Genomic DNA, 16,116 nt, shown 5'->3' with positions numbered 1-16,116 from the left:
CTGAATACTTCCTCTACATTTATTCCACACTTTCATCGTGCACTTAAAAAAAAATTAAAAAAAAAACCAAAGAAATAAACCAGGCCATTGCCATGTTTGCAGTTTTCTGAGCACTGGGGGAATCTGGAATCCAGTCCAATGAGGTTGACTGCCACCAGTCCCTGACAGGTGTCCATAGTACAAAGTAAACAATGGCCTTCTTGGATTCTGAAAATAACCCAATGTGCAAAGCTGACCTTAAAGTTTATGTGTCCTTGCAGCTTCAGTTCTGGTTTGTGAAAATGTGACACAGGTCCAAGGGGAGCACGGGAATAAAGAACAGATTGTAGAGAAGGACCGAGGCGAGTTGTCAGGGAAATAAGCATTTTTTTAGCTAATAAAAATCAATGCACATCCTAAAGGTCCTTTACCTTGTCACACAAATATGAGACGTTTGCATTGTTACAAAATTCTTATACTCATCTCTCATACATCTGCAATTCAGTTTTACCCTCCCCAGTGAACTCTACTGAAGTTTACATTTTTGTGTGTGTGGCCAACTCATACCTTAGTATTGTGACCAAAAGTGTAGAATTGTTTTCTCATTATATGGTGGTAGGAATAAACCAAACATACAATACTCACTACACGAGCCCACAGACGATGGCTGGAATGGAAGTTCCTATAATGAATCACTAAAGTAATGCATGAGTTCTATTATCAGTGTTTTCATCACACTGATTTTTTTTTAAAACTAAAAGTTACTTAGGTAATATTTCCCTTTAGCAATTCTGCCCTCTGCAAGTTCCTTTATGATTGATGTTTCATCATTTTCAACATGACTATGTATTAGCTGCTATGTCATTCAAACATAAAACTAAATGGTAAGAGATGAATTTCCTGGGAGCATCAGCTTTCTGTTTCTGACAGATAGAATTATACAGTTAAAGTAAAACTAATTCTTTATACAGTAAAAATTAATTATTTTAAATACCTTCTCACCTAATTTAAAAACTATTTTGTGTAAATAATGTTTATTTTGAAAATACTGATTTCTGTTGGTATTCATATGTTTGACCTCCTGAGTGCTTATATAAACACTTTGATATTAATAAGTGTTGCTTATGTTCACAAACTGAAACCAAACACTTGATTCTGAATATAGCACTGAAAATTAAATACAGTAAATTAACATTTAAATACAAAGGGACCCCATAATAAGTTTCACAGATTTGCACTGACTCTTTAGAAAATAACATTTTCTATAATACAAGGTGACAAAACATATTTGATGACACATCCTGCCCTTCCCTTTGGTTTGGAAGCCTTCAATGTACATTTCACTTTGACTTGTGTTGATTCACCCTTTTGAGTTAACTTGCCAGGCATTTGCACATAATCTCATTTGCAGAAAATTATAGAGGGAAAAGAGGAAGTAGAATAGTAAACAAAAACAGCCACAAACACATTCATGCCTTTCCAAATATAGGGCTTGATTTTTTTGTTTTTTTTGTCTTTTTGCTTTTTTTTGTTTTTGTTTCTTTTGTTGTGTGTTTTTATATATATATATGTATATATATATATATTTATATAAGGGTACATCAACTCATTTAAAAAACGGAAACAGCACACTCTCCCCCATTTTCTGCCCTTGATCTTCTCTTCTTAGCACTCTGTAGTGGTCACTGTCAAGTGACTAGCACACTTTTGGGTCTGGAGTGTATTCTGACGAGCAGTGAATTAAATGTTAAGACAGTTAGACCCTCCCCAAGCCCTTCTCAGAGTTTACACATCATGCCGCCATTAGAAGGGTAGAGGTGGGGAATGAGGTGGGACAAGGAAGATATTCAGGGCTCTGATTGGCACGGCCCTCCTATGAACAAGTGTTCTTCTCATCTTTTTTTTTTTTTTTTCCCAAATGGCAATGCTGGCATTCGTTGCACTGCTTTCTGAAGGCCCACATGGCCCTGCTGATCCTAGGCAGAACCCAAGAGAGGATCCGGCGCTCCTTGTCCCATCGGATAGATTTGTCCAAGCACCCCAAGGAAATGTTAAAAGCAAAACAAAAATCAAGGAAAGGAAATAAAAACCCATTCTAAAACTAAACTAATGAAGCAAAAAAGGGTTTTCTATCTATACATAAGTCTCTTCTTTAAAAAAAGGTAAATTTACAAATTCCAATGACATATAAAACAAAGTCAAAAAATGTAATGGTAAGAGACATGGTAAAACAGGAAAAGACACTGATGCTACAAAGAAATTGCAAAAAACATATGTACAAGACCCTGTTTTTCCTCGTGTTCTAGAGATTGTAATGCATGTTTTTAACAGCAGCAGTCGAGGATTTAGTTCCAGGCACTGGACTGCAGACTCCACTCAGACTCCCAGGGACGGGGTGTCCCTTGCTTTTCTGTCACCATATCACACTGGATATACTGGTCTCCCTTGGCAACAGCGGCAGGATGGCACTGTTTGTGTGGGCCTCGTCTGGATTCTGCTCCCTGCTCGATTTTGTCTGTGGCCGCTGACCGTTGATGAGTGTCATAGGGATGTTACAATAGGTATGCTGATTTCCCATGGAGGTAAGAGGCAGGGTGCCGGTAGGAGGTACGTCGTATTCATAGCTTCGGTAGTAGTGTTTCTGACGCATTTGTGAATGGTAAGTGTTGTGAAAGGTGGATCGGAGATCTGGATGGGCAGTGGCTAGAGCTGTGGAGGTGGCCGCAGCCATGGAAATGGCTGAGACAGTCTGCAGCTCCCCGAAAGGCCCCTGCTCGCTAACATCTAAAGCCTGCTCGTGCGTAACGGGTTCTATCCTCTTAAAAGGCATTTCATATTGTAAACGTTTCCAGAACTTAGAGTTCAGCTTGTTGCATTTTGGTCCATGCCATTTAATAACGGTCAGGAGCTTGATGGTGTGCTTGAGGGCCTCCACCTCCTGGTAGTTCATAACTCCTCGTAGCTCACTGCACTCAATTAGTATCACTTTAATTTCTCCAGTCACAAGCATGTTTCGAAGTCTGGTCTCCAGCTCAAAGATGCTCCAGCCCCTTCTGACTACGTAATTTGGGGTCATGACAATAATCAGCCGCTTGCTTTGATCTACACACCTTGCCACATCTTCAATATACGCTACAACAGAGAAGAGGGTTCATCAGAATAAGCAAATTGAACATGGGGTCCAGAACGCCCCAGTAAATTCTCTTTCACACATTAAATGAGAATTGCTGGTTCTTTTTGCTATTAGGTAAACCCTTGAGAAGATGAAAACAGCCAATGATCACTTTGAACAGAGTATGGGACTTTTCTTCTCTCAAAGATAGAAATGTTTTCCCAGGTACAAATCTCTCATCTGGTTTCTTTAAATGTCAAGGCTTATAACATGAGATGCTTTATAGAATAACAGAAGTAGCTTCCTCAGGGGTATCAACACTTATTTTTCATTTGAACACATAATGCCATTTCTTTCTTGAGAAACTGAAAGACGGAGAAGAACTAAAAGTTTAAATTCTGTTTAAAAACGATGATTACACAGACGGACACAAGTATATGCACACTCTTAAATGAAAACATTAACTTACTTCCAGTTGGGATTAAATCTCTATCTGGTATAAACAACTTATATCCATAATGCTTTTCAAGCATATCAGGTAGGATTTCAAGAGCAAAGCGTTCTTCTTCCCCAGTCTCTTGATTCCACTGGTCAGGATCCACTTTGGTGTATGATAAGTATGCATCATAATCTTTATTATCTGTCAAGAACATTACAGAGTAAAGCTGAAGTCACTACTCTACAAAGAAAACAGTAGGACATGAGAACATTCACCTCATTTCATAAATATCTCCAAGTGTCCCACTTCTGGGATGCCAAAGAAAGAAGTCTTTGTTAATTTTCATTAAGAATACAATAATGCCAAGTATCGTGGAATGAATTTTGGGGTATAAAGGAGTCACTATTTTTGTTGTTATTAAGACAGTAGGAGAAAAATTAATGAAAAGAGCAATGAAATGGTAACGCTCAACATCTTTGATGCACAGATCATAGAGAATTTTGACAGCTTATAAAAGCCACATATTTGGATAGTACGTTCTTATTCTACATAAATGTACATTCACATAATCAAAGAAAGAACACTGAAACTGGCTTGAGGAATGGTTTTTAGGTTGTGTGTGTTGTGCTGATTTTCTTTTGGGGAAAAAATAAAATGAAATTTGGAATAATTAATTTTTCTTTGGGAGCTGGTTCTTGGATTTTAGAACTGAGTTTAGTATGCTGAATTATTATAGAAAAACATTGTTTTCCTGATCTTCATTTACCTTACATGTAAATTATTGCCAAATTATTTTTCATCATGTTAATCAGTTTGACTATAAGAATCCAAAATTATAATATAAATGAATGAAACTTAGTTCTAAAATTTGATTTCTTTCCTCATTCTTCCCCATATTTACATGAGAACTCTTCAAATATTTGATGACTACTATCGTGCATTATTTTTATCTTAACGTAAACATCCCCAAATTCTCATTTGTTGTTTCTTAGAATAAGAAGTCATTTATCTTCTGCATAGTCTCATTCTCGAATTTCCTTTTCAGAGTGTGATATCAGGATTCATAATTCACCTCAATTCTAAATACTATCAGTATGCTGAGCCTATCAATATCAATATGCTTAGGTCTCTTTTGTGCTTCTTTCCCAATGACTGTCATTGTATTATTTGATTATTAGATCAAGTTGAATTGAAACACTCTTAAATTTCAGAACAAAATGAACTGGGCATTTGGTATAGAAAATTTAAAATCTTTGGGGTATAAAACATCAAAGATACAGGGGCATCCATGACTTGCTCTGGATGGCTTTGGGACACTCCTTTTGACTTCAAAGACACTAAAGCTCTCTTCTATAACTTGTCATGGAAAACTCGAAAACCTGTTTACTTCACCTAAAGTTAACACAGGCATATAAGAAGCTAGCAATTCTACTATAGGATCCCTGGGGAAAAGAACCTTTAGCTATGGAAGATTTCTTTAAAGCACACTTCAGGTAAAAAAAAAAAAATGTAATCATCCCTATCATATTTTGGTATTTGGTATTTTCTTTATTCTTCAACCAGGATATAGTTGTACATAGTAAAAATAAAATTCAATTTTCACAAAAAATAATAATTATGTTTGTTATACCATGTCTACGCACACATGCCAGCAGTCTACAGTGGTACCATTTTGTTGATGTAAATACTTCATTTGAGTAAGAAATCATAGAAAATAGCACATAATAAAGCTATAATATAATACCAGTTAGTATTTAATTAAAATGTCAATTTATTAGATAATCACATGCCATATCTATGAGATAAAATCTTCCCCTTTGCAATATGGGTCAGTAGCTTCCAGTTTAGTAGAAGATGTAGACAAGTCAACAATCTATTTCCAGAGGATAAATGTGTTGCAAAGAGTAGTACAGGGGTCATGGGCCAAAGGGAGGACTCTTTAAGCCAGACTGCAGATTGTAGAATGATTTCATGCATATACTACTTTCTTTCTGGGAGGTTTTCCTCTTCCAGATTTTTACAAAGTACTGTAAAGTGCTGAAGTTTGCTCAGACCTGAGGTGTATAATGACTAGATTCTCATTCTTTGCTTTTTGCCTTCTGTAGGCTTAAAAAATATTTGATAACCAGATCAATATGAACAACAAAAAGAACAGAGCACTTATGACTCAGAGGATATGTAAACAATGGTCCACCAATACTCGTAAGTTCCAGCTGGATATCACTTCTGCTTACATGACACTGTTTCTGGTTCCCCTGCCTCTTCAATGGACATCTCTCTTCCAATCCATAAATACTGTCATTTCTCAAGATGTTTTCTGTGGCCTGTTTCATTTGTCTTTCAGTCTGTTTTCCCTTAAAAATCTCCTTTCCTCCTATGACATCAACAACCACTTCTGTGTAGACGTCTCTCTAATGTAGATGTCCAATCTCGTCTTCTTTCTCATGAATCTGTAACCTGGACCCCTTAATTTGGATGCTCAGCATGTACCTCACATTTGACATGTTCACAACGAAACAAGCTTCTCATCTCAAGCTTTGTTTTCACATTTTATTTCACTTAAATTTTATTAACATAACAATCTCATATCTTTAGTCTCCAAACTTCAGAGGCATGTTCCACTTATCTCTTTTCATTACCAATAACCTCACAGCCATTCACTGGTGAAAATCCTTTGGATTCTGTTTCCATCCTAGGTGAGGCCCTACTCTCTTCTCAACTGTTATAATTATATTTTAGTGGGTCTTCCCTCTCCATTTCCTTATTCTTCTGGCCCATTCCGCATAGAATCACAAAATTTATTTTTCCAAACCTCACCACTGATTGATTGTGTTTATGGTAGCTTGAAAAATATTTATGGCTATCCGTTGTCTAAAAAACAGCAGCTAACTGTGCAGTTGTTTCCTTTGAATCTGAGCCTGATATCATTGAGTTGAAGGTGATCTCTTTTCCCATGTATTATATTATTGTGCTCACATTTTATCTTCTTTCTTTGACCACAAGATCCTTGACTCAGATATGTGACTAGGGCTTAGTAGATGCTCAAACATATCTGTTGATGAAATGAATGAATGGCCTCTCATTTGGGTATCACATGACATACCTTATGGCTAGTGTGGAGATTTTCTCAAGATTTGGGTCATTTCCTAGGAGAGATGTCTTTGGTGATACACACTCCAAGCTGCCTGGACTCCTCAAGTAATTACTAGGAGCTACAGGGTCAAAGTTTAGCAAAGTTCCTTTGGAATAATCTTGAACTGTATTTTCTCACTGTGACTCAGCTGAAGACCTCAGAGTCCTCGTAAACTTCTCTGAAAAAGTGGTTTTCATGCTGAAGCATGAACGACAACAATTTGGAGGACTTGATAAAATACAGACTGTTAGGTCCCACCTCCAGAGTTTTCAATTCAGAGCATCTGGAATAGGTCCTTAGAATTTGAATTTATAGCAAACTATCAGGTGGTACTGCTGCCGGTCCAGGGACAATACTTTGAGAAATTCTGCTCTAGGACAGGGTATAGGTACCCAAAGGTCTCAAAGGCATCAAAGAACTGCAGTCAGCTGCCAGGTAATTGATCCAAGTACCACAAAACCTACACACTGCAGCCTCAGCTCCATGATGAGTGGTCTTGATACTTACAGGGCATGTGCTCTAAATAAAATAGCTGAAAATCCCCTTTCATCAAAAAGGGGATAAATTCTTACCTAGACTAATATATTCAGTAACTGTATTAAGCTTAAATGAACCTTGGGAAGAGGTGCTGTGGTCTCAGTCAGTTTTCTATCTCTTTATGTCATCTGAGTGAATTTATAACATTTAAGCTAATATCTCCCAGATAAAAAGGAGTCGCTCACATGTCGGTTATTCTGGTAATAAGGCCCCTTGCAAGCATCTGCAGCAGCTTCCTCCCTCAAATCAATGGGACACTTGATTGATATCTAATTCCTCTCTTTCCCCAGAGTCTATGTCAGTGCAGTACTGGGCTAGGCATTTATTTACCCACAGAAGCAAACTCCTGACTTGAAAATTATCAGACTGCAAACACCAGGCCAGATATCATGCTAAATTCAGCAATGTTTTCTGATTCAAAATCACATGGATTCTAAGGTTTCTACTTTTTTCCCAGTTACCAGCTGAATCTGAATCTTGGGAAATATCTCTTAGATTTTTTTTTATATCTGTAAGAACATACATTGACTAATCTTAATGTGTATAAGAAACTGAAAAATTGAGATTTTTTATAATCATAGAAAAAAAATTCTGCTAATATTTTTAAAGGTAGGACTGTGATCTTTTAAATTCAACTTAAGTTTATAAACAGCTGAAAACTAGTTAGTCATAACAAGAGAGTACAACAATATATTTCTTATTCTGAACTTTATTCTCTAAATTTTATTTTCTGTAACTTAAACCTTCAACTATAATTCTTTGACTACAGAGATGGAAAGCAGTTGATGTACACACCCTCTGTAATAATATTCATAAGCTCTAATATAGTCATTGGTTTACTCTTTTCATGATTTTCAAGAGATTCTGACTGTAATTTCCCACAAAAAAAGAAAAATAGGAATGAAGTCAGCAAGATGGTCAAATAAGATATCCCTTGCATGTATCCTCTCAGCTGCAGTACAGAGCCAGTCCTGCCCACCCAAGGACCCATCCAATGACCAGATAGAAGCCCTCCAAGAAACCTGGTGGGAGACATACCCAACCACACACCTGGCAATAGGTCCACCGAGTGAAGACCCGATTGTGGATCCTGAAGTGAACACTTGTCCAAGTGCTATACTACTGAACAAGGTACTAGAGGCATTCCTCTCCATCCAGAGACCAGACAGGATCCATGTGAACCTGAGCTCCTGCTCACAAGCCTGCCAACCATGAACTTCACTGCAGACCTGGCAACAGACTCAAAACTAGCTCCAGCCCAGAATGATTAGGATTCTGGAGGTAATCCCACTGGCCTGGGGAACAGACAGCAGAAGAACTTTACCTGCTAAAGTCAGTGTGTAAAGATTAGAAGAGATGTTTGCTCCTTCAAATGCAGAGACACTAATGCAGGGATACATGGATCACAAAGAATCGGGCAAATATGACATCACCAAAGGAAACTAATAAAGCGCCAGTAACCAAGCCCTAAGAAATGGAGATCTACAACTTGTCCAGCAAAGAATGAAAAATAATCATCTTAAAGGACATCAGTGAAATAAAAAATAACACAGATAGACAATTTAACAAAATCAGAAAACAATGCATGAACAAAATGAGAATTTTATGAAAGAAACAGAAACCATAAAAAAGAATCAGACAGAAATCCTCAAGCCAGCAACTACTTTGACTGGTGAATTCTACTAAATATTTAAAGAAGAATTAATGCAATCCTCAAACTTTTCCAAGGAAAAATTGAAGAGGAGGGAACACTCTCAAACTCATTTTATGAGGCCAGCATTATCCTGATACCAAAGCCAGATAAGGACACTACAAGAAAACTATACGCCAGTATCCCTAATGAATATAGATACAAAAAAACACAACAAAATACTAGCAAACCAAATTCAACTGTACATTAAACAGATAATATAACATGATCAAGTGGGATTTATGGGACTTCCCTGGCAGTCCAGTGGTTAAGACTCCATGCTTACATTGTAGGGGGCATGGGTTCAATCCCTAGCTGGGGAACTGTGATTCCACATGCTGTGTGGCATGGGCAAAAAAGAAAGCAGGATTTATTCCTGGGATGCAAGGATGGATCAACATATGCAAATCAATTCCATTTAGAATATTATCAAAAATTATAAAATACTGAAAAATAAATTTAGCCAAAGAGGTGACAGATCTGTACATTGAAAACTATAAGACACTGATGAAGAAACTGAAGAAGAAACAAATGGAAAGCTATCCCATGTTCATTAATCAGAATAGTGAATATTGTTAAAATGACCATACTACCCAAAACTATGTATAGATTCAATATAATCCCTATCAAAATTCCAATGGCGGGCTTCCCTGGTGACGCAGTGGTTGGGAGTCTGCCTGCCGATGCAGGGGACGGGGTTTGTGCCCCAGTCCGGGAGGATCCCACATGCCATGGAGCGGCTGGGCCCGTGAGCCATGGCTGCTGGGCCTGCATGTCCGGAGCCTGTGCCCCACAGCGGGAGGGGCCACAGCAGTGAGAAGCCTGCGTACCGCAAAAAAAAAAAAAAAAAAAAAAAATTCCAATGGCAATTTTAACAGAAATATAAAAAAACTCTAAAATTCATATGGAATCAAAAAAGACCCTGAATAGCCAAAGCAATATTGAGAGAGAAGAGCCCAGCTGGAGGCATCACACTTTCTGATTGCAGACTATACTGCAAAGCTATAGTAATCAAAACAGTATGGTGCTGACATAAAAACAGACACATAGACCAATGGAACAAAATCAAGAGCCCAGAACTAGACCCACATATATGTGGTCAGTTGATATTTGACAAGGGGGACAAGAATACTCAATGTGGAAAGGATAATCTTTTTAATAAATGGTGTTGGGAAAACTGTCTATCCACATGCAAAAGAATAAATTTGGGCCCCTATTTCACACCATTCACAAATTTTAATCTGAAATGGATTAAAGACTTAAATGTAATACTTGAAACCATAAAACTCCTAGGAGAAAACATAAGGAAAACCTCCTTAACATTAGTTTTGGCAACAATTCTTTGGCTATGACACAAAAAGCACAAGCAACAAAAGCAAAACTAAACAAGTGTGACTATATCAAAGTAAAAAGCTTCTGCACAGCAAAAGAAACAATCAATAAATAAAAAGGCAAGTTACAGAATGGGAGAAAATATTTGCACACCATATATTAGATAAGGGGAGGGTTAATATCTAAAATATATAAAGGACTCATACAACTCAATAGCAAAAAGCCATGTAGGACATACAATGGCCAAAAGGTGTATAAAAAGATGTTCAACATCACTAATCATCAAGAAGTGCAAATCAAAACCACAATGAGACCTCACCTCATACTTCTTAGGATGGCTATTATCAAAAAGACAAGGTAACAACTGTTGGCAAGGATGTAGAGAAAAGGGAACCCTCCTGCCCTGTTGGTGGGGATGTAAGTTGGTGCAGCCACTAGGTAAAACAGCATGGAGATTCCTCATAAAATTAAAAATAGAAGTATCATATGATCCAGCAATCCCACTTCTGGGTATATATCCGAAGGAAATGAAACCACTCTCTCAAAGAGATATCTGTACCCCAGTGTTCACTGCAGAATTATTCACAATAGCCAAGACATGGAAACCACCTAAGTGTCCATCAACAGATGAATGGATAAAGGAAATATGTATATGTGTGTGTGTGTATACATATATATATACATATATATAAAAATACATACACACACAGTAGAATATTATTTAGTAGAATATTATTCTGCCATAAAAATGAAGGAAACCTTCCACTTTATTTAGATGGACCTTGAGGTCATTACGCTTAAGTGAAACAAGTCAGACAGAGAAAGACAAATACTGCATGATCTCACTTACAATATGGAACTGAAAAAGCTGAATTCATAGAAACAGAGAGTAGAATGGTGGTTGTCAAGGGCTGGGGGCAGGGGAAAGGGGGAGATGTTGGTCAAAGTAAATAAACTTCCTGCTATAAGAAAAATAATTTCTAGGGATACATACACAGCTTGGTGAATATGGTTAACAATACTGTATTATATACTTGAGAGTTGCAGAGAATAGATCTTAAATGTTCTCACTACAAAAAGAAATCATTATGTGAGGTGATGGATATGTTAAGTAACATTATTGTGGCAATCATTTCACAATATATATGTGTATCAAATCATCACACTGTATACCTTAAACTTACACAATGTTACATGTCAATTATATCTGAATAAAGCTGGGGGGAGAAAGAAAAACAAACAAACCAAAAACACCAAACCTAACCAATTAATTAGTTGCTTTGTTACTTTAAGTCAAACAATTAGTCCGGTAGAATTTTCTCCTTCAATTTACCGAATGAACTACTATGTTTTATAAAAAGATATATTTGAGGGGGAAAACGTTTAGACTCTGGAGAGTTAAGAAATAAAAATATGAATTAAAAATATTATTAAGAAATCTTGAAGAGAGAAGGAAAATATAGAACTGTGTAACAGGAATAAAAAAAAGTGGTTGGAAAAATGATAAATAAATATTTTCCTCTTTGACATATGAGAGGATATTTGTCAATTCTCTTTAAAAGGATTGAGAAGCCAAAGGATCCATGGATTTTTTAGAACAATAGAGCTTTTAAGAAAATGTAGACTGAAGACTCCCTTATCAAGATGAAGGCGGTGGCTATATTGGATGTGGGCTAGGAAAGAGATTTACTGACAATATAAATGGCTTGGGATTGACATTCAGGTCTTTGGGAGTTTTTAACCTTTAAACGCCTATTGAATGGTTGTCAGACGTTATTGGCAGGTGGCCACTTGTTTTTTTAAATTTACTTTCAAATATTTATAAGTCACATATGTGAAATTGACTAGTGACAGAGGCCATTATTCAGCAAATGGATTACCAAAAGGAGACCCGGGTAGGGCCCAATGATGAACTGTATATTTCATTTTAAAAGGCGATTTTCTATGTTTGCATGTAGTGTATTAGCACAGAATTATGCGATCATTAAAAACTAGCATTGACATAATTTGAATAAATAAGAGTTTTAAAAAAATTAAGTCATTTCTTTCTTGTATTTCAGATTTGCCTTCATATGCTTTTTTATATTTCCAACTAATAATTTTTCAATTAAAAACTCTGCAGAAATAGATGATAGATCTTTGAATAAAAAACATTAAGCATTGCCTTCCCTGGTGGCGCAGTGGTTGAGAGTCCGCCTGCCGGTGCAGGGGACGCGGGTTCGTGCCCCGGTCCGGGAGGATCCCACGTGCCGCAGAGCGGCTGGGTCCGTGAGCCGTGGCCGCTGGGCCTGCGCGTCCGGAGCCTGTGCTCCGCAGCGGGAGAGGCCGCAGCAGTGAGAGGCCCGCGTACCGCAAAAAAAACAAAACAAAACAAAACATTAAGCATATATTAATATTTTAATTTTGTGATTATTGAATGTCATTGTATTAATAAATTCCACCTTTCATGTCAATTCAGCCATGGTGGCATCTGACAATTATACTCGAAAATAAAGCTGATTGAGTTTTACACTTTGAAAATTTAACAATATTGTTCTAGTTTACATGTTTTACTACTTGGTACTTTTCTGGACTATTTGAATCCATAGGAGCTCAAAAAAGAGGTCCTTCTGCTCCCATAAATAAATAAATGTGATAAGGAATCCTGAATTCATAATGCTCTACAAGTTGTAAGTATTCACTAGTAAGTGCTCGTTACTCAAAGTGAAAAGGGCTGCAAAAATGATGTGCCTGAAGTACCATTTTAGTAAAGATGAAGGAGAAAATAACTAGACCTTGGGATTAAGAGGGGAATCTTTGTAAGTTAGGGGGATATATGAATTGTATATGAGACAGAGAAAGAGAAGGGAGGGAGAAGAGACAGGAAAGAAGGAAGAAAGGAAGGAAGGAAGGAAGAAAGGACTACCTTTATACAAGCATTTAAACAAAAGTGGAAGGGAAACCCCAGTCAGAGGTATGGAGGGGCAAAGGATTCTGGTTGTTGTGATAACTGTATTTTTTTTTGTAATTATTCCAGCAAAGATGGTAGGATATTATGTTAGTGTATGTTCAGCTCTAGAGACAGTAGGTTGCCTTTATGAGGATGGTCAGCTAGCATTTAATTAGAATAAGGCAACACTCCAGAGCCACTACAAACACTTCAACTATCTTTATTTCTGATCAAAAGTAGATGCTTCATTAATTAGGACAATGGATGTTAGAAATAAAGTTTCATTGCTAAAATTAGTGGCTTTTTACTAAGTATAGTAGATCTTCGAAATGGACCTTCCATGTTGAAATCAGTGCTACTCAAGACATATGCAAAGGAAATCATAAATAAAGCGAAAAGACAACCTACAGAATGGGAGAAAATATTTGCAAATGATGTAGCCGACAAGGGATTAATTTCCAAAATATACAAACAGCTCATAATCAAAAAAACAACCCAATCAAAAAATGGGCAGAAGATGTAAATAGACATTTCTTCAAAGACGACATGCAGGTGGCCAAAAGGCACATGAAAAAGTGCTCAACATCACTAATTATTAGAGAAATGCAAACCAAAACTACGAGGTACCACCTCCCATCTGTCAGAATGGCCATCATTAAAAATTCTACAAATAATAAATGCTAGAGAGGGTGTGGAGAAAAAGGAACCCTCCTACACTGTTGGTGGGAATGTAGTACAGCTATATAGAGAACACTATGGAGGTTCTTTAAAAAACTGAAAATAGAGTTGCCATATAATCCAGCAATCCCACTCCTGGGCATATATCCAGAGAAAACTCTAATTCAAAAAGATACATGCACCCCAATGTCCACTGCAGCACTATTTACAATAGCCAAGACATGGAAGCAACCTAAATGTCCATTGACAGATAAATGGATAAGGAAGATGTGGCACACACACACACACACACACACACACACACACACACACACAGTGGAATATTACTCAGCCATAAAAAGAACGAAATAATGCCATTTGCAGCAACATGGAAGGACCTAGAGATTAGCATACTAAATGAAGTAAGACAGAAAAAGACAAATATCATATGATATTGCTTATATGTGGAATCTAAAAAAAATGATACAAATGAACTTAATTACAAAACAGAAATAGAGCCACAGACATAGAAAACAAACTTATGGTTACCAAAGAGTAAAGGGGGGGAGGAATAAATTAGGAGTTTGGGATTTACATATACACACTACTATGTATAAAATAAATAAACAACACGGATTTACTATGTAGCACAGGGAACTATACTCAATATTTTGTAATAACCTATAAGGGAAAATAATCTGAAAAAGAATTTTACTTATAACTGAATCACTTTGCTCTATACCTGAAACGAACACAACATTGTAAATCAACTATTCTTCAATTAAAAAAAGACATATGGATAACATGACATCATTTAGAAACACATCCCACCCCTCAAGTATCTAGTGGGGTCAGTGGCCTGCCTCCTTAGGGAAACTGTTCCAGGCTTGATTCCAAATGGTCCTGTGTCCTGATGAAGAATTTTTTTTTCATAAGTTCAAATTTATTTCAGAAAGAATGTAAAAAGTTACATGTAATAGAAAAGATGGTAAATATTAGAGGAATTTTTGAAAAAATGTAAGTATAAACATCTCGAATCATAACACCCTACAATGCTGTTTTCATGTTTAAATATTATCCTTCAGTTCTTATCTACATGGAGACATAGGGATGTGCAAAGCTGATGATCACAGTATACAAATCTTTTTGTTTTCTGCTTTTCATTTAATAGCATGACATTTTTCTGTATCACTACCCAGTTAATGAAGAATATCCTTAGGTGTCTTTAGATGGTTAGCCTAATCTTGCCACTGGCATTGTCACATTTGCCTCAGGGGCAAGGTTTTTTGCAAGGTTTTTTGGGAACTCACACACAGACACACACACACACACACACACTCACATGACACAGAGCTGGGACTTCTTCAAGTTTATAGGATAGGTTAAATGATTGTTTGTTAATAAATGTATATGCAGCAGAATTTGTCCAAATTTTCTTTCACTATTTTGTGGAATCAAGGTGGTAGAGGAGTAATTTACCTTCTCCTACCCCTAACCATTATGGTTACCTCATTTACTCAAAGGGACCTGAGAATTATGTGTAACTGCATTGTCTTGGTCCATTCTCAATAGCTGTGTTTGTCCAAACACCAGCACCTCCTTTTAACTGGCACTATGCATGATCAGATTCCATGGGGGTGGCCAGGCTATAAATGTAAGTTGGGTCACCCTGTTACAGCAGTTGCTTTCTTAGCTAAGAAAACTTTCTGCTCCGGCAGGCAACATAGGGGCATGCTCTTTTTTTTTTTTTTTTTTTTTTTCAGAGAATCACAGTACATTTGTACTTAGAAAGAGAAGTCTGGCCGAGTGTGGAGGATCAAATGGAGGGGAACAGAAAAAGGCTAAGAAGGTGGTGTAGGAGGTTTGCACAAGGCATTTGCAATGAAGACTGAGGGAATAGTCTATTTTCAGGAGGTACAATTAACTGACCATGATTACTAATTGGAAATGGCAGATGCGGAGGAAGTGAAGCAAACGAGGTAGAGGATGATACAAAGAACTGAGACGTAAAATGGAGGATGATAAGAAATGAGTTTGGGGGGTGCGTGACTCAAAAGCTGCGGTTGGGACCTATCATAGTGGAGAAAACCAACAGGTTAGCAGAGAAAAAAATGATAACAAGAGAACTGGGAGAAAGACATTTAGATTTAGAAGTCATTTGTACACAAATGCAAGTGTAGACAGGGTTGTACATGTGATCCAAAAAGGTGGTGCTGCAGAATTAGAAGAGAAGTGCTAAGGCCTGAGTCTAGGGGAAACAATAAAATGTAAGGCTGTGTAGAGGGGAACAAGGAGTGATGTGAACAAA

At 37.1% G+C, this 16,116-nt stretch overlaps 1 protein-coding gene across 1 annotated transcript in view; it reads right to left on the bottom strand.

Moving 5' to 3' along the window:
• Positions 1–1,520: 1,520 nt before the first annotated feature.
• IL1RAPL1 (interleukin 1 receptor accessory protein like 1) overlaps positions 1,521–16,116 on the bottom strand; it is a 1,341,257-nt gene continuing 1,326,661 nt past the window's right edge. Inside the window, exons 11-12 of the mRNA XM_029241535.1 lie at positions 3,561–3,731; positions 1,521–3,111 (exon numbers count right to left, since the gene is read on the bottom strand). Coding sequence (XP_029097368.1) covers positions 2,393–3,111; positions 3,561–3,731 — 890 coding nt within the window. The 3' untranslated portion in view covers positions 1,521–2,392. The remainder of the gene's footprint in view (positions 3,112–3,560; positions 3,732–16,116) is intronic.

Source organism: Monodon monoceros, unplaced genomic scaffold, assembly GCF_005190385.1.
Source record: "Monodon monoceros isolate NGI ecotype Baffin Bay Population unplaced genomic scaffold, NGI_Narwhal_1 Super_Scaffold_22, whole genome shotgun sequence".
NCBI classification, from domain to species: Eukaryota; Metazoa; Chordata; class Mammalia; order Artiodactyla; family Monodontidae; genus Monodon; species Monodon monoceros.
Note: the sequence above shows the minus strand (reverse complement) of the source record. Positions and strands in the feature narration are given on the sequence as shown.